At 44.1% G+C, this 19,663-nt stretch overlaps 1 protein-coding gene across 22 annotated transcripts in view; it reads right to left on the bottom strand.

Moving 5' to 3' along the window:
- Positions 1–19,663, bottom strand: part of pleca (plectin a) — a 112,002-nt gene that overhangs the window by 23,969 nt on the left and 68,370 nt on the right. For 8 of the 22 annotated variants that reach the window (XM_030412731.1, XM_030412739.1, XM_030412744.1 and 5 more), the window contains 14 exons: positions 15,135–15,196; positions 12,629–12,643; positions 11,439–11,528; positions 10,934–10,969; positions 9,444–9,521; positions 9,243–9,335; positions 5,522–5,688; positions 3,071–3,186; positions 2,790–2,896; positions 2,549–2,668; positions 2,367–2,462; positions 1,313–1,440; positions 544–637; positions 301–455 (listed from right to left, as the gene is read on the bottom strand). In XM_030412731.1, coding sequence (XP_030268591.1) covers positions 301–455; positions 544–637; positions 1,313–1,440; positions 2,367–2,462; positions 2,549–2,668; positions 2,790–2,896; positions 3,071–3,186; positions 5,522–5,688; positions 9,243–9,335; positions 9,444–9,521; positions 10,934–10,969; positions 11,439–11,528; positions 12,629–12,643; positions 15,135–15,196 — 1,357 coding nt within the window. Of the gene's footprint in view, positions 1–300; positions 456–543; positions 638–1,312; positions 1,441–2,366; positions 2,463–2,548; positions 2,669–2,789; positions 2,897–3,070; positions 3,187–5,521; positions 5,689–9,242; positions 9,336–9,443; positions 9,522–10,933; positions 10,970–11,438; positions 11,529–12,628; positions 12,644–15,134; positions 15,197–18,294; positions 18,607–19,663 lie in introns of those variants that run through there. The other 14 variants (XM_030412732.1, XM_030412742.1, XM_030412747.1 and 11 more) reach the window with 6 other exon arrangements.

Genomic DNA, 19,663 nt, shown 5'->3' on the forward strand with positions numbered 1-19,663 from the left:
ACTGCTGATAAAATAACTGTATATTGAAAATGTGCTGCTTTGGTTCTGATGCAACATGTAATCTGCAAAATAACTAGTAACTTCTAATCTATTAAATTAGTGTAATAGAGTAAAAAGTAAAATATTTGCCTCCAGAATGTAGTAATAGCAAAAGTTATCGTCTGGGAATAAATGTATTAAAGTATCAAAAAGTATAAGTAAATGTAAATAATATATATATATTAACATGAAAGTAAATATTGTATTTAATATATACTTAAAGTTAAATGTGCAGAGTTTGCTTAGTTTATTCATTCGCACCTGCGATACATCTGCTCCGCTTGAAGGTGGCGTCCATCTTTGAGCAGCTGCACGTCGTTGAACAGGAAGCGAATCATTCCTTCTGCTTTTTCCAGATCCGCCTCCATCTCTGCCGTGTGCTGAGGAGGTTTCCCCGAGCTCATCATCCTCACGTCCTGCAGCGCGCAGACACAGAGTTTACAGCACTGCACGTCCCACAGCGAGCTCTGATCAAACACCATGCGTTAAAGGTTTGTGCCTCACCGTCTGCAGCAGGGTCTCCACCTGGTTGAGCTGCTCCTCGCACACGCCTGACTCCGTCTGGACTTTACTGACGACCCTCTGAAGTCGCTCCAACCTGCAGAGGAAAAGGTGGAGGTCAAAGGTCAACAAGCACTTCAGAAAGAGTAGATTACCTGATTTCCTCCCGGTTGAATTAGCCTCCTTTTTCACTGCCTCTGATGTGATTATCTCAAGTAGAAACCGTCTCCTGACAGCAAAACTAAATCAGTCAACTTGAAGGCTGAAGGTGAGAATAAACACTCACTCCGTCCTCTGGCGGAACAAATACTTCAGCTCGTATCCTTGATGCATGAAAGCCATGATGGAGCTCTCTCTGCCCGCTGAAGAAGAGACGATATTTTCCCAAACTCTGCACAGAACCTTTTACAAGTTCTGGAAAAAAAAACAAAATCCAAAAGCTACGCCCTGCCAGTCTTGTGATAAAAACAAACACAAGATATTAAATGGCCAGATGATTGCGAGGATGTTGGATTTGGCGACGGCAGCCGTCGTCATGTGTTTGCCCTAATGTGATTTTTAACTTCCCAACCAACAAAGCCAACTCAGTTTCATTACATCTGAAGTGGACTTCATCACCAGGACATGAGTCATCCTCACGGGCACACAGCAACCGTCTGATGACTCATTCCTGTTTTTTTTATTATTACAAAAAACCTTGTGGTTTTCTAACCACTACTTTTTTTAAAGTGTCCCGGTTGCCTTGGCACCAGAACACTGTTTCCTGGCTTGCCTCTCAAATTCTGTCCGGAGGAGTCGCTCTCGCTCCAGTATGGCGACGTGCAGGCGACCCCACTCCTTCTCCACGTCAAAGGGATGGTAACCAGGCGGCACTTTGACGTGACCGGCCTGAACTGCACCCTGCAACATAAGAGGCAAGCAACCATTATTTCCATCGTCAATTATTGTAATTATATAATTATAAGTGTTTTCTTGATTCATCGTTACATCTCTAAAATATCAGAAAAAAAGGAAAAATGGGAATCTTAATTTTGCAAGATTTAAGTTAAAGTCAAAACACTTAAAATCTTCTATTTATTACCATTTTTAACAAAAAAAAGCATCAAATGATCACATTTATTGTACTAATCAAGCTGTAACCTGTGACATTTTGACATTTGTACTTCTTATTCTGCGTGGACTCTTGCATTCTCCCATTCATATATTCATTTATACTCATATAAGGACAATCATATATTTTTTTTTCACACTGATGTTGCTGCTATGACACCTGAATTTCCCTCCGAGAATCAATTAAGCTTTATCACATTGAAAAAGATTTTCTGTCGAATGAAAATTTGCGAAAGAAGATAAAGATAAAGATAAGATAAAGATTAACTGAGTGGGTTTTGATTCTCTTTTGATAAATTCAAACATTAAGTTTTAATAGATATTTCAAATTATTAGTAAGTCAGACAGATCTGCAGGTATGCAAACAATAATATCGTTGAGGTTTTGGCTTGTGCCTGGATTACTGTTTTTGGAAATGACAAGACTCTAATCTCCTAACTGTCAGTGAAGGCTTCACACAGTTCTAGTGTCCCGAGGGCATCAGTGGATTTTAACTGTCAGGCGTAAAACTGGAATTTGTCTTGGTAATAGTGCAAAAAAAACCATAATTGCTTTAACCTTAAAGCACATACTGCAACCAAGAACGCCCCCGAGACGAGTCTGTAGACGGCTGACATTAAACTTAAGGTTAAGACTGTATGTTTAATAGGGGCCTGTGGTCTTGATGAGTTCATGACAGAACCCAGATTTATTGGAGCTGCTGATGAAAAACTCACCTCAAACGACTTGAAGATGTGTTTGGAGCGGTTCTTATCGGCCTCTTTTGCAGGAAGCTCCGTTTCCTTAAACTTCAGAAACTGACGCCAGAGAACCTGCAGATCAGAAACGGGATGAAGAGATGTTTCACCGGCTTCATCGCCACTGTTATTCTTAGACTTAAAGCCCTCGGTCCACTCACCTCAATCTCCTCGTAGCTGGTGGGGAACTTCCTCTCCTCGAAGACGAGGATGTGGTGTCTGATCCACTGCAGCAGCATCGTGACCAGCTCGTAATACTCCTGCCAACGCAGCTCCAGCTCCTGAAGCACAGACGCACACAGACAATCAAGTTCGATTCAACTCGAGTCAATCTCTTAGTCCTCTCTCTGCTGCAAAATACATGAAGTGACGATGAGGACGATGAGGACGAGGGGGACTCACGTTGGCTTTGACACCATCCTGGACGTCTGGTACCCGGGGCATGACATCGTACATGGAGGAGACGTATGTGATTATGGACTTCTCATCCGGATGGGGCACGTCCACATCTGTAGAGCGGGAACACAGTTAAAAAACAGCGTTTCTATATCAAAAACTACAACTGAACTGTCTCAACCGCCCTTTCCTTCCCTTCAGCAGAGCTAATAAGTGAATGTGTGGACTCTACGCTGCACGATAATGCACACAAGCTCCAATATTCCCCGACTGAAGGTGTCTCTCACCCTCGGGGTCCAGCAGTCTGGTGACGCCCAGGTCTCTCTCTGCCACGCTGAAGGCCTGCTCCAGATTCTCCTGGTTGCTCTGTCGGTACACTTGGCCCATGTCGATCAGAGTGGGCCTGCAGCCGGAGAGAGCAGAGAGTGGAAACGAGTGAAAATTACACCGCTGTTACTGTCAATCAAGACAGAAAACTGATCTTCATCCTTACTTTTCTTTTCTGCACATTTTTTTTTTCACCCGCGAGGCGTTAATCAAATAACGATGGCCGCTGGCTACAAAATATTTGCATAGTTCACGTTTTGCTGCTGGAAGCGGGTTTAATCGTGTGTTTGTCCTGACACCAGAAAGGGCAAGAAAATACAGGAGTCCTCACTGCCAGAGGAGATTAAAATTCCCGTATCATTTTATTGACAAAGGAGACAGACACACTCCCTCTGAGAGCACTCTGCCAGGAGGATAAGTGCGGTCTAATAACATGTAGGCACAAGCACAGAGCATCCAAGGAGAAAAAGCACTTCTAATACCCACAAATACCTGAGAGAAAGATACTGCAGGACACAAAGAAAGCATTAAATTAAACAAGTGTTCGTACACTTGCACCACTCTCTGGATGTAGTACTGTGTCTGAGCCCGGGTCGGTTCTCGCTCCACGTAGCAGGCCTGTCTGTAGGAGTGTCGGTCTCTGCTCAGGTGGATGTAGCGCTGCTCCGACCCCGATTCGTGCTCATCGCACTGGGAGCCCCGGCTGGACCGGGCCCCGGCGCTGTTGGAGCCTCGGCCCGAGTCGAAGGAGTTCTCGTTGGGCACGTCCTCGCACAGCATGACCACCCGGTCCTCCAGGTCGCTGACCGAGCCCACCGTGCTGCTGGAGGCGCTGTTCAGGCGCCTCTTTTTCATGCTAAGCTTCCTCTTTACCTTCAACATTCTCGCAGGAACCGAAGATTTCCAGGTGACTTAGTATGTTCAGCAAAAATTCACGAAAAAGGAAAATCAACTCTGCTGCAGCTTCACGTCGATTTCATTTTCATCCTGGCTCAAGCCCCATTCCTGACTGTATCCAGATCTCTCCTCACAGCAAGCCGTAAAATCTCTGCACGTCCCGCTCGTCCTCCACCCAGAGAGGATCTGTGGCGGAGTGGCGAGCGTACCTGTGATCTGCTACAACCTGCCAAGCTCCCAGCGAGCATACCTCCAGGGTAACCTTTTCTCAGATTAGTGTGATACACCCACACCGCCAAAACGGGCTCCCTCTCCCCCTCGCTCTCTCTTCTCACACTGAATGATGCCAACTCAGGTTGTACATGTTATTTATACGGCGTGTACAGAACGGTCCTGCGGGGCTTGTTTGTCTGTGCAGGCACAAAAACTTCAGAGTGGAGCTCCACCCAAAATATATACTTAGAGTATGAAATGGGGCGTCTCCTGCGGCCTCGAAAGATGGATGTTAATCGTACTTAAAGACTTCCTTTGGTCAGCTGCGATCCGTGTAGGGTACAACGGATTCTTATGACAGCAGGAAAATAGTGTCGAAGCATCTGCTGAAAGTTTTCAAGCATCTTCACGCAACGATTACTGTCAGATTTACTGTTTTCTGCAAGAGAATGAAGCTTCAATGGACACTATGATACTATTTTCCCCACAGTGAAGAGCTGCCAACATCGAAAACCATTCTATAAAACCATAACAGATGTGTTTTTTAGTTGTTTATTAATAGTCTGCATCTATATACCGTGTATAAAGAGTTGCTGATCGATAACGCCGCTTTAAAATGTTTAATTAAATACGATGACCTGCATGAACAAATCCTTTCAGGGTGTTTTCCAACATTTCCGTTTTCAATCAGGCAGGTTGGAAACTTGTTATAAATCTGTTGAAAACTTGTGAAGACACGTCGGGCGTCAGAGTTCATTCGTTACTTATAAACAGCAGCTTGATTAAAGGATTCAGGTTTTGTCTCAGTGTTTGATTTGGCATCTGCTCACAGTTACATCACATTAAATCATATTCTTCTTATTGCTTATAAACTACTAATCAATTTTAAAAGGGGGGGGGGGGTTGAAATCAAAAAGTGTTACCAGGAATTTACTGAATCAGTGCACTGGAGCGCTGAAGTCAGACTGAGCTGATATTTATCTCCGTTTGATTTACAATAATCTGCCGACAGCTTTTGTCCCGACAAGTCAGGTTTGCTGCTGTAAATCTCAAATAGGAATTTGGCATTCCTGCCTCTGAACACACTGCAATAAATAGAGGATGAACTGCAAAAGGTCGCAGAGAAGACCTTTCTAACTGTAGGTTATTTTCAACTCCAAGTCCAGACAAGCTTTTTGAACCAGAAAATAGTTCTGTGTGGTTTGAAAAAACAAGTCTCCGTGAGGTCCTTTCTCTTTAAATCACATAGTTTGACTCAAACCCCCTGAAGTCTTAGTTCCTGGCTCTAACATCGGCCTCACCTGTGTTTGTGTATGATGGCGTTGAAGAGTTTGCCATCCCTCCAGCTGGTGGTGAAGTTGTCGCAGCGCAGGCCCTGGTATCCCTCCACCATCCGCTGGGACCAGAGCAGCAGCTTCTCTTTGGCCGTCATGTCGTCCGACTGACCGTTCACCTGAATGTCCGAGATCTGGAGGGAGGACACGGTGCGATACAGTCAGAGACATCAGGCGCAGAAGGAGCAGAGAGGAACATAACATACAGGACGTGTGTTTCAGTGGTCAAATCGCCCTTAGTCCTATTTTTAAAGTTTAAAGTGTCTCTGCAGCTCACACCGGGATGAAGACGCAAAAACTTTACGCAAGTCATTTTGGACGGAAGGATTTTTTTAAATGAGTTTACGGTGCTGATCACGTGGAGATAGTTGGATCGGACAGACCTTTTCCTCATCACAATATATAAGACTTTCATGGTAAACTGCTTCTTCTCTCATATTCCCGTACTCAATATGAGTGTTGGATGAGTTGCAGGAAAACTTTTTTCTTTTTTTTTTTCCACTTTGCCCGCTGATTTCTTCCAGACTCCAGATGAGTCACACGACCTCAACGAACAACCGCCGCTTTCACTCGGAGGGCACATGAAATCAATTACACTCACTGTTTTGGAGAGCTTTGTGATTATATGTGAGCGAGACTGAACTCTTAAGAGTGAAAATGAGTCACCGATCTTACAAACTTATACCGCAGGTCCGAAACAAAGCATCTCATTAAAACCCTCTGGCTCCTGCAAATGAACGTTGGACTGTTTAGAAGAACCTCCGCAGGCTAATTCCTCTTCTTTTAAGATCTGCGAGTCGAAGCTATGAGTCACAAAAACCCACTGCTGAATAAGAAAATCCTGCAGCGATATATTACTTTGCAAGAAAGAGGACTACAAAGAGCTGCGAGGAAAAATGAATCACAGGTTTTTATCCAGACAGGTGTATTTCACCTGTGTTGACACTCAGAGACTTAACAAGGATTCTACAATTTGACTTGGCAGCCGGTGGAGCCGCTTTGCTGTAATCCGTCACCCAGCAGCTGCTGCCTGCGCCGCATCTGTAATCACATGCGAGAGAGCGGCACTCATGAAAGTCCATGTTTTTGTTTTGGTCTGCCGCAGCAGATGGGTGGGGCCCGACGAGAGATCTCGGTACAAGCTGTAAAAATGTCGCAACAATCACAGGAAACCATTAAAGTTTACAGTGTTGATTCAAACAGTGAGGTGTTTGACCTGAGTCTCCGCCACAGGCTCCGACCAGTTCAGAAGAGACATCTGCAACTTTAGCTTAAGTGTTTATTGCCTTTGTGTCCCAGAGTATAGTGAAGTAACAAAATATTAAAAATTCTTGTTATCGTAGTGAAGTTTTCTGCTTTTCCTCTCTACATTGGAACACAAATATCTGCACTTTCTCCTCCGCACATCTTCAAAACAGGCTTGTCACTTTTGTTTTAATGCATATGAGGGGAGTTATGTATTGTTTTTAACCTTTTTATTATTTATTATTTCAACCTGTCAGTGCACATCATGCACGGCAGACGTAACAAGACGAAACAACTTGGAATGAGGAGAAAATGTGTGTTAGTGTCTCGAACCTGCAGAATTTCTTATTTTCACTTTTGTTTCTGCTCTGGAAGCTTTTCCAACTCAAAGTGTGGCTATTTGACGTCCTGGGAATGAGACTCAACAATAAACAATAAATCTTTGTGGTGTGTTTAGGAACAGCTGCGACAAATCCTACTGATTCTACCTTTAAGTCTAGGAGCCTTTGCATTGTATTAATATGACGTGAGTTCCAGTTAGCTTTGAGAGGAAATATCCTTCAGTGGGAGACTTTTTTTTATTTTATGTACTTGTGAGTACATTTCAGAGCATGTACTTGATTACTTTATTATCAATACACACGTATCCGTACTTCTACTTGAGGAAAGAATGTGTGGACTTGTGCCACCTTTAGAAAAAAAACCCAGAAAACATCTGAAAGTGGATTAAATCTACGCTGCATTAGCTTCACTTCCAGTCCTGATAAATAACACAGTCTATTTTACTGGAATAAGTGCGGCTTTATTACCACTACATACTATTTTCAGTGTTTTTAGTTACGCTGATGAGTCATAGCAGAACTAGCAATTTTACTTACAGACTAATTTTTTATTTTTTTTTTAGCAGGAAAGGGTGGAGGAGGGAAAAAAAAAAGAAGGCATGTCGTCCTTCTGCTATTTTCCCTCTCGAAGGGAAACCCCGGCGCTGCAGCGTGGACGTGGGCACACAGTGACTCAGAAGCTGGATGGAAACAGGACCTCCGCCCTCGCAGCCTCTATTTAACAGTGCTGAGAGAAACCCCCCCCCCCCCCCCCAACCTCTCCTGTCACGGACCAGGCCCTTTATTCAAACGAGTCACCTGAGCGTTATTGGACTGCGAGCTGCACCTGGGGAGCTCGCAGGAAGCTCGCCATTGTTTGTGATGAATCGCATGTGCCAAGACAAAGAGACTGCGGGTTTGTTCGGAGGAAATAAAAGCTGCCCGGTGACTAAGTGTATCGGCACGGACGTTTTTTTCGTTTTTTCACCTCATTATCAACTGTGTTCAGAGATGGTTTCTCCTGCTTCCACTGAGCTGTCACGCCCCACGTCTCCAGGGAATCACTGAGTCACACAGGACCGGGAGCAGGATCCCACATCCGCATCCCAACACAACCATCACACCCGTTATAGCATCAAAGCCTCTTCATGCACTCCCACTCTCTTTCCCAAAAATCTACAAAAAAAAACATCTGCTAAAAGAACATCCAAACACTCCTCTTTCCCATCAGGAGGTCGTCTTGATCACTCACAAATGTTTTCCTCCAGTGTGGTTTCTGCTGCCGAACGAGCGATTTTACATATATACTGTTTATGTTTGAATGAAACCGCTACGCTTAGATTTAACAGCGGCCTATAGAGCTGCACCGGACCACGGAAAGAGTTTTAAAAATAGGGCTTTGAAATTGTGAACATCCTCCATGAAAAAAAAATAAAAATGAATGAATAGCTTTTTTCAGTGTTTAGTCTTGGTGCACTCAAGGACAGGAGAACCGGCGGTAGTTGTGTATAAGAGCCCGAGTGCTGCCAAATGTCCAATAAAGCCCATTTGGAAGTGATCGACTGTTGGACCGCACCGTACTCTAACTGCTGTGTCAACATCGGTCCGCGCCGAGGCCGATGATTGAACACCAAAGAGGGAAACGGCACTCTGATTTTTCCCCCACAGAGCAGCGGAAGCAAACTAATCACAATGTAATGAAAGTACGCTGTATGAAACAAACGCTGCTCGCCAACGTGCAGACTAGAGGATAAACACCACATGTCGGGTTCAGGAAATGTGATTCAGCTTTTCCCCACAGTGCGCAGTCAGCTCACACTGAATTCAAACGGTCAAACTGCTGGAATTTCTTACTTCGATTCAGGAACTTCAGAAAATATCGATATTCAAAACCACGCGGGGGGGAAAAAATCAGCACGACATCGAGGGCGGTGTGTTGACAAATCACCACATTTGAGTTGTGTTTGCTTTAGGAGAAGGTGGAGCTAAGTGGGCACCGCAGGAGTCAACTCGCCACGCTAGTTTTAAACATCCGGGACAACTCAACTGAAGATATAACAAAGGTTTAGCCATTCTTAAGTGGATATGTTCCAGATCACATCTTTAAAAGTGTCCCACATTACCTGGAAGTGAAGGATGATGGTCCATATCAGCCCCAGGGTCAGCTTGGGGTTTCCATCCGCGATATCGTCATTCCTGATGTTGACCAGTTTGACCTGAAAGGGGCACGGATATTCAGTGGTCAGTTTATTTGCACTGTGAACAGCTTTCTGAATTGTTTTGAAACGAAGAATAGCTCATTAAAAGTGTCACTGTTCTCTGACCTGTCTGTGTTTGAGAAAGTCCAGGGCGATCTGTACATTCTGCAGCTTGTGGAAGCGCATCCGGCCTTTCTCCCGCGGCTGCAAGAGAGGAGAGGACGCCGAACATCAGGAGGGGCGAACGCGTCAGGGTTGGATGACCAACAAACAGCAAGAGCCCCCATGACTGAAGAGCGGGTGTTTCAAGTGTCCAGCAACACCTTGTGTGTTCATAAACAACCATCTATTCTACTCTAAAGTCATAACGGTCATGGCGTTTAACTTAAAACTAAAAATACAGCAAATTTGAAGGGTGATTCAAATTCTGCGTGGTTGTGATTGAAGCCGGACCTCCGCCAGGTCCCACCACTACAAAAAATGACCCTGAAATGCATTAACAGACCAGCCAGGATGTCTGCGGGTGAAAGCGGAGGTAATGAATGATAACGCAATGTCAGTGACTCCCACAAACCTCAGCCACATTCCTCATTCTCTCTGAGCCCTAACACCTTAGATCTGATTCTGAGGCGCAGTCCGATCGAGCAGCATCCACAGAGTCCCCCCAGGAGTGATGGCCATGACATGCAAAGAAGGTGCTCCACGTTTTAAGCTTTGAGTCGGTATGAGAATTAGTCAACATGTCAGCTTGCGGTGATGGCCTTTGCTTTCAGAACAGTGAGGGAACCCAATACTTCACCCCTGACATGTTTTGAGAATTTAAAAAAAGGATCACATCAGTGATTCGGAGCAAAAAATAACTAAAGACTGATTTCATACTTCCCCTACGCCATTTTTAATAACTTTATTTTATTTTGAAGGATACAATCACTGTAATTCCCTCCCAAAAGTCACTACCATGAAGTGTTCTCACTCCCATCTCATCAAACATGACAGGTTGGTCAGCGGTCTTAAACTTCAGACTAGAGCCCCTCGGTTTTTTCACATGGAGAGCTCAGTGGTCAAGTTAGACTTTCAAAATAAAAGCTTCCTGACAAATATTTAGCATATTCTGACATATTACAGTTTGGAAAAAAATCATGCTCTGGGTTAAAATGACTTTGCTGCTTACATAAAGTTGAGTCTTGTCACTTACGCAACGTACGTTACATAATTCAGGTAACTTACCTGACTTACATAACGTCAAAGCAAATCAGTCTTGACACCTGCAGGCAAAATGCCCTTTATGCCTCCAGCTCAGATCTTTCCTGCTCTTTAAATGATTTAGACGCACTTACTTTTGTACTTACAAGAGCAGGCCCAGCGACCAGGCCGCCATATCTGACGTGCTGCGAGTGAGAACTGGCGGAAACAACTCCACTAAAACCTCGACTAGAACTTCTCTTCTCCTAACATGACGCCTGACTTCTCGCTGATAAAAATGGAAGAGGACGATGTTGATACAGGAAAAAGGCACAATACAGGGGAGTGTGACTGTCATCATGCACGACCCAGAAGCCACCTGGGGCGGTGACACATGCCACGCGGCGGCCAGCCACGGTCCAGGCGCCACTCACCAACCGCACGTTCCTCACAACGTCACGTTCCCTCGGCTACCACAGCAAGAGCATCGCAAGAGAAGGAGGGCAGAGGCAGAGGAAGGGAGAGGTCAGGGCAAAGGTCAGCAAACAGGAATTAGAGAAAGGAAAAAACCAGGGGTCAAACAGGTCAGTGCAGAACGGTTACGAGATGGAAGCAAAGAATGAAAATTAGTGTTTTTAAAGTGTGTTCTCAACGTAAAGTAAAGAGTGCGCATAACGCCAGCATGTTCTGAAATGTCCACAGACTTAAAGTCGACACATGCACGAGAGGAGACAAGAGACAAGAGAAATAATACGTCTGACCCGGATTAGCATTAAGGCCCGGTCACAATGAGCAGACGGGACAATAGAACAGTTATGACGGCAAATCAAGTCACAGAAGAGCGGGGACGAGAAGAGAAGGTCTGGACGGGACACGGGGGGGGTTACAGCAGAAGCGGATGTCCTGATATCTGAAGGTCAAAGGTCACCAGGAGCTCACCAGTGTCTCTCCGGAGAGCACCTCCAGCAGGGAGATGAGGTTGTGTCCATCTCTGAGGTCCTCGTACAGGTCGGTGATGTGTCTCTGGGTCTGAGGACAGAAGAGAGGGGACACTCTGTTAAACATGTAGGCGACATGTTGTTGATCCATGCAGTCTCCCATCAGGTCAGTATATTGTACAAATAACACAAGAAGAGTTGGAACCACCTCAACTCCAGATACATACTGGGAGGGGAACGTCACACCCGTCACAAACACATTTGATTTGATCCCTTCATGTGACCTGTCTGTCTTCAACTGTGGCAGCTGGCTCCACATTTTTATAATTTATATTTGTGGATGGTCTTCAGTGATTTTCCTGCTCATAGAGAGTTTTTCCGCACATGAATCGAGGGTCTATGGACACCTCGATCGATTTTGGGCCATCTAAAAATGTATTTGATTTGAGAAGAAGGAGCCAGAACTACTTATATCGCATAAAACTATGTTGCATATTAAACTTGGCCTCCAATAACCAGTAGTACTGCCATGTATAAACAAGTTGGCAGCATCTGTAGCATGGATAATTGTAGCCTCACCTTTTGTAGTTTTTCTCGTGGAGTTTCGAATATGTTGAAGTCTCTCGCTATAAAAGTTACAAAATAATCCAATGCAGCAATATTGTTAGCTGACCAACTGCGATTGACCGAGGAGTGATGAGCGGAAAATCATCAATATTAAATAAATGACATTATTTTAGGTAATTTTCAGCTAGATTCAGCTTAAAGTGTATTTTTTTAGACACATTTCAGTTATTTGAAAAAGTAAAAATGTTCAATATATAAATGTGCTAGGGGTCATGGAAGCCAAGTATCATTTAACACACTAATTTGAAACTTGCAGGGAACACGAGTGGTTAGATGATGAGTCATAAACAAACACCCAGTCAAGACTTTCCATAGAGGACGTAGGATGTTGCTGTGTCCTCTAATCACGGCAATAAAAATTGAAAGGTAAAGTATCATAACGTAACCAACAGGGATGATATGAGACCTGAACTTTACCGTATTTTATTTTTGTTTGTTTTTTTAGCTGCTAGAAACTGTTGCAGAAACGTGTGGAGGACTCGGAGGGAGTAAAACTGTTAACACAGACATGCAGGCAGGATTGAATTGTGTCCACTCAGCACTCTGCTCACAGACAGCACCTACCTCGGCCTTCCAGTGCTGATGGGAAAGGATGGGAGGACAGGATGAAGGATGGAAAGAAGAAACAGATTGATGAGAGAAGATATAAAACTGCAGGGACTCGTGAGGGAGAGGAAAGAACAAAAGACAAACACGCAGACGCTGTTTTTTGATTTGACATACGTTAGACAAAGACAGCTTCCTGCTTTCTAATCGTCCGATTTCATTTACAAATCATTTTCAGTGTTTGTTTAAGGAGAAGACATCTGCTCTGGATTAACGTGGGATATGTTAAACAATCTGAGGATTCATGTAAGACATGCTGCAGTAGATGGCACTTTTGAGCCAGCTGACCACAGAGAACGGAGCGTTCCTGGCCTCATAACTTAATCCCATGACTGTGTTGTGACCACGAGTCCAAAATCGCCTCGAGGGGCAGCCAGATTCGCCGACCCCGCTCCAGCCCTTTGGACCCGAATCTGAAGGGATTTGCCGACAAAGAAACAGCGACTGGCGACAAAAGCCTGTGAGTCATCTCGTGCCACAGGACGCACATGGAGGACGGCGGACATTCCTCACAGCCCAACACACACGAGCGAGCTCCCGTGTGAAAACAAGGATTGGTCAGCCTCAGTGCTCGCCAGAATACTTCAGGTAGAGTCACGCTGTCGTTTAGTTTAACTAAAAACATTTCCTCTTAATATGATCAGGGTGGGCTGCAGAACGTAAAGGCACTTTTTGTAAGCACGCACATCTGGAATTTGGGCTTTTTTCATGTAATTAAAGACCAGAGAGATCCTTATTACACACTACATGGGTGTTGGCTACAAAATAAGCATTGTTTTCTGTTTTCCTGTTGCCATCACATCATATAACAAGAGCTATTTGCTGAGCGGTTTTAAAGATTTGTCTTAGAAAACTCTTAAAGGTGCAATATGTAAGAACTGTGCACCAGGCAACTCATAGTCCAAATAAAAAGAGTTCAGAATATCACAAAAAGAACCTTATTAGCTCAGTTAGCTCAGTTAGCCATGCAGATAGCGGTCCCGATTGGGAGCGAGGAGCAACGGGCGAGTTTTGGTCGTGTTCACAGGAAATGGATGGGGCTAGCTGTTAGCATGCTAACTTCAGTAGATATCGGCGCAACACAATACAAAGACGTCTCTGAAACAATATCGGACCTGACATTGTTTAAAACTAATATTCTTACACACTGCACCTTTAACACAAACAGTTGGCAATATTGTGGAGCTAATATTTAATGAAGATTAGCAAAGCAAAAAAACAAAACAACATTTCTGATTATTGATTTACTTGTCTAAGGATTTTTTAAAAACTTTTCTCAACTGTGAGGATTTATCGCTGCTGAACATATTGAGGTTTTGAACTAGTGGTTGTTAGAGACTTAACAATGTATTGATTCAATTAAGGAATCTTCAGATGAATCAGTAATCAAATGAATTCATTACCGAAACATTTTCTGATAACAAAAATGCTTCAGTAAGATGGTTTTTCCACCCAAATCTAGGCTCTCTTATCTTTTTAAAAGCATTTGCTACAATTTACAACATGTATTACATATTATTTTGTTCAAGAACAGATTGATATCTTTATCATTTAATGAATTAATTAAATATTTAGTCTATAAAATGACACAAGAAGGTAAAATAAATCCTCATTACAGATCAGGTCACGGTGCCTTTTTTTTAAATTGCTTGTTTTTTTTTTTTAACCGACAGCACAAAACTCAAAGATATTCACTTATTCATCATTCTAAAGTTTAAAGATAAAAGATAAAGAAAACAATTGTTCATGTGGCAGCGGCTCTTCATTCTGCACCTGCCTACTTAAATCGAGGGCCTGCGTACGACGCACACAGTAGGAAGTGCCTCCTTTTTCAAGGGTCATGTCCTGAACTCTTGCCTTACGGTATCGGGGCTGTAAACACAACTCGATCTCGGCTCCACACTCGGTGTAGGAGTCGCTCCTGGAGCTTCCTGTTCCCCTGCAGAGCCTTTGAGGAACCACCCTGGTCGTCTGGGGCCCAGATGTGAAACCTGAGCCCGGCCCATGAACGCTAAAGCGAGCCCAGGTGCTGGTGACTCACTGCCTCACACTCGTGCAGTTAAGACAAACAGCATGTGTGGATTTTACGGCGCCGAGGAGCGAGAGAGACGTTCGGAGAACCAAAATGTGATTTTCGCCTCTGATCTGTTTCCAGTTTATCCGTTGTTGCTTTCACGTAGCGTTTCCCAGCACAGCGACACAATCAGATCAGACAGTCTGTTACCTCCTGAGGAACCCTCTTTGTGTAATTTAAGCTATTGTAACCAGGTGGGACATTAAAGGAACCGCTGGAATGTGAAACAGATCTACGTCGAGGTCACTTCAGGACAGCTGAAGTGCTTCCGGGTGAGTTTTAAACTCCAGATGAGCTGAAGTTCTTCCTGTTTCACAGTCGAGCAGAATGTACATTTGTGGAGCGAATAAGTATCTCTAACAGTGAGTGTTGCTGAAGTGAGGTTCTTACCTTCATCAGGTGCTTGTTGACCCATTTTGTGAACGTCTTCTTCTGGACTCGGTCCCGTTCATCTGAGGAGGGAACGGACAGAAGCTTGCGTAAATCAACCACTTTAATACTAAACATTACTGCTGATAGCGCCTCTAATGTCTGCAACCAGATGCTCCAGATGTTCTATCAGTCTGTCGTTGAGAGCAACAGACGCCAACAGGCTGAACAAACTCATAAAGTAAGGCAGAGTCTGTCCTTGGCTCTCCGCTTGTCAACCCTGGAGGAGGCGGCGGAGGACAGGATGCCGGCGAAACTGCTGGGCGATCGCGGACAACGCCTCTCTGCCCCTCCACGAAACTCCGCACGAGCTTAAGAGCCGCCTCAGCAGCAGACTCACTTAACCCCCGCTGCCCAGAGGAACGGCACAGGAAGCCTATCCATCCACAGGGCCGGGCTTCACTCCTCACACAGATTTATTTTTCCAAACGTGCTTGTTTCGAAATGTCAAACCTTCCGGCAAACACATTTTCCATTCTGCGAAAAAAATCAGCCTGCATGAGACGAGGCGAATGATCTATCGCTGTGAATGAAGCGATGGGAGTCGGGAGGCACTGATTTAGAGGCAAAATTAAGTTTTATTTTATGAGCTAGAACATCTAAAAACCACAGCCATGGTCCCACATGTGACGAGACCCTACAGGGACACATCGCTCGCACAGTTTTCCCACAGTTGTAAACAGTTTGACAAATATTCTTATGACCCCGAAGCCTGAAAACAGAGCGGCGAACATGTGACGTCGACGGCGGCTGCAGACGGTGGTCTTACATCGTTTGGTCAGAACAAGCAAGAAACGCGCCGTACTTAAACACGAGTAAATCACCCCCGATCAGCACATGTCCCACCCTGCAGGTCTGTCGCTGTTTTGGTTTTTAATGTCACCGTTTGGTTATTCTGAACAGGCCTCTGACATACCAGCAGGTACCGAAGATGTTATGCTACATTTTCCCCTCAAAGCCGTTGCCCACGCAGCGACTCTGGAGAGATAAAAGCCAAAAAGAACACTTTCACCTCTTCACGGCGGCCCTTCCGACGACTGAAGAGGCTTTTTGTCAAACGCACAACATACTGTGACCGACTGTTGCAGAAGAGACAGTGAAGCCATTCTGTGCGACTGTCTTATCAGTCACACAGTGCGATTACAGTGGGATTAGATCAAAGCTCGAGTGAGGAGAAGTGATCAGATTTAAAAAAAAAAAAAGGGAACAGAGAAACCATAGAGGACGACATCCAGCGGTGCCAACGCCCAGCTCAGAGTGACACTCAGTGGGTGACTCACACACCCGCGCTGGTGACTTCCCGCTTTCAGAAGAAGTGAAATAAACCTCAAAAGCAGAGACGTTTTAGAAAGTCATTTCGTCGGTAACATGTGACGCTGCATGCGAGTGTGATTTAAAACGGAAAAGTGATTCCTCTGTAGGAGATAAATCCTGTGACAAACTGTTTGACAGTGTGAGGACTCAAGGCCAGACAGAAGCTAGAACACATCTCAGACCAGCGAAGGTCACGCCCCAGAAAAAGCAGAACCCTCGCTGATCCCTCTCACAAATACCGTGCTCGCTCGGCGACGGTTCGTAGCCCGGAGCAGCAAACTGAGCTGTGGATGTTTGCTTTCATCCTCTGAGTCAAAGACACTTTTTAAAGATGAGGTGTGAGATACGAGGGCTGCTGAAAGAACGGCATTGTCTGGTTATATATCTGAAAAATCAACCCGTCACTCCGTTAGCCAGCGATGCAGCCGTGATGTGTGAGTGTCACACAGACGGAGACAACGCGTTTTATTTAATATCATTTAGTTTTTTAACACTTGGGGGGGAAAACATCTGCAGTCGAGCAGTCATTTCGCAAGTTGTTTGTCACATAATGTCTCTTTTTAATTAGTAACCAACACTTCTCGGGGGAACTTCTGTTTTTTAAAACAGCAACGAACATCACTGACTGGAAAATCCGCTCTACGTGAGAACACCAACAGAGTGACGCTGCCAACTGATCCAACGTGTGTTATAGTTGGCAACATGGCAGATGACGAGTGTGTGCCACCAAAGAACTGTCGTTAAAACAATACTGTGTTTGAATGGTGCAAGTTAGGCGTCGACTGATGGGACACAGATAACGCAGATTTGGAACAGATCTTCATTTGCAGTCAAAAAAATGTTAATCTTGGGTGTAAAAAATGTAAAATAACCAGTGATAGAAGTGCAATTTACTTAATTACAATTATTAAGTACACTTTTGAGCTACTTCACTTAAGTATTTTCTTTTTCTGCTACTTCATACTTTTTTTGGATAGTTGTAGTTACTAGTTACTTTGCAGATTGATATCATTTAGTGTTCATAGGCTATTCATGGTGACTTGTAACCAATCATATTTTGTTGTGGGCGGGACATTGGATCAGAGTAAAGTTAGCACATTCTTTTTCGATAATCAGGCCCAAAAAGAATATAGGGCCAAAAGTCATCAGCTACAGTCTGCAGGGCATTTCAAAATCAAGAATAAAAGATCATAATTGCCATTAAACAGATCTTGATGTTACTTCTTGGCCTCTGTCTTCTCTTTTACTTTTAAAAGGTATTTTTAGCTTTAACATGGAAGAAACAACTGTGCTATTTCAGCCAACAGACAGGAAAAGGAATAAAAAGCTGAAAAAGAGTTTCTATTTAGAAACACAACATTTATAACCTTATCGTGACTGTGATCAAATAGATCCTGATATTAAGTTTTTCCGCCCACTCCTTCTTCGCTGAACCAACCAGAAAAATGTAAGCAAGTCCTTTCAGATATCTGCGCTGCTCAGTCTGTTCTCAGAATGGGTGTCCGCACAGTTGACCAATAAAAAAGAGTAGAAGCCGTGACACATGGAGGGGTGTGTCCCGTTTGACTGTAGGGAGGCAGAAGACCACCGCAGACAAAACAACACGCCACTGTTTTAGACATGAAACCACCGCTTCTTCGTATTAAAGAAGAGAAGATACAACTGATTTTCAACAGTGAGCTGAGAAGAAACTAAAAACTCTGGATTTCACTGATCTAGAAGTTCTGTTTCTACATCAAAGCATTCAGTCGCAGGTCAAATACAAAACACCTTTAAGCCCAGCACTCCTGAAATAATACAACTCTACCTTTCCTGTGATCCGTGGCCTTCAGCATCCCCTGGTAGTACGAGTCCTCGATGAAGACCCTGTCACTGCCCATACTGTCAGAGGAGTAGTTTCTGAATCTCTGCTCCATCTCCACGCTGGATCTGTCTCCCTGATCACAAACGCCACACTAGCCTCTGCAGGTCGTCTCTGTCTCTAGAGTTCCACTTCTTCTTACTGCCTGAAAACACCGCTTCACAGTGAGGGATCCTGTACTTAACTGGGAGTGTTCAAGCCACTGAATCAGTTCAAGTCTTTCTTTTTTTTTTCCTCCCTTTGCTCTCTCTGACTTTCTCTGCTTCTGTTTTTTTTTTTTTTTTTTTTTTCACCGGCTCTTGCAAAATGCCTGCCCGCGGGCTACGATGTCAGAAACTGTCAGTCACTACAAAGTGGTCTTTGGAGGGAGAAGGAAGACTCTCCTGCTGCCCTGCCCTGCTATGTGCTATGTGTACACCCCGACCCCACCCACCAAACCACACCTCCACGGACCCTCGCTGAGTGAGCACCCAAACACACAGACCTCTGCACTGATTACGTGATTACATCTAAATCCATCTGTGAGTCTCTGTCTTTACCGTGCAGATCGCTGCGCTGATGCTTCGTCGCTTCGGATCCCAACAAGCAGTTCAAGACAATAAAGAGGTTGTTTTTTTCGCATGACAACAGATCACTTCTTTAATCTCACAGCTGTAAAACAATGCAGCTGCAAATAGGCCAATAAATGATATCTCGATCTGTTTAATCACAATCATGATTCACAATATAAACTGTGATCTTTGAACTCAATTTTGAAAAGCCAGACTTGAGATGGTGCATCATTGCATTCAAGTTCGTTCTTTTTGGCACGATCACCTCATTTTGTGTGCTGCTGGCTGTAAAGTCGAGTTGCATTATTCACGACATGTTGGCGACATGGTGACAAGATGTTAATCTTGGGACAAAAAAATGTAAAATAACCAGTGATAGAAGTGCAATTTACTTAATTACAATTATTAAGTACACTTTTGAGCTACTCCACTTAAGTATTTTCTTTTTCTGCTACTTCATACTTCCTTTTTTTTTTGATAATTGTAGTTACTAGTTACTTTGCAGATTGATATCATTTAGTGTTCATAGGCTGTTCATGGGGCTATCCAAAGGGACGAGCCACCTGAAGTCATTCGTCCGATCGACGTTGCCCTCCGGTTGGCTGAATCGTTCTCAGGGTTTGTTCGTGTGCTCGTCGGTGAGGTTATGTTGAATTTTTTTTGGAAACAAAAGAGGACATTGAATAAAAAGCACATTAATCTTTCTGATTGGCCTGAAAATAAGATCATGGATGCCGTCTGATCTAAATGCTATTATGAGAAGG

Source organism: Sparus aurata, chromosome 3 (genome assembly GCF_900880675.1).
Source record: "Sparus aurata chromosome 3, fSpaAur1.1, whole genome shotgun sequence".
Classification (NCBI taxonomy): domain Eukaryota; kingdom Metazoa; phylum Chordata; class Actinopteri; order Spariformes; family Sparidae; genus Sparus; species Sparus aurata.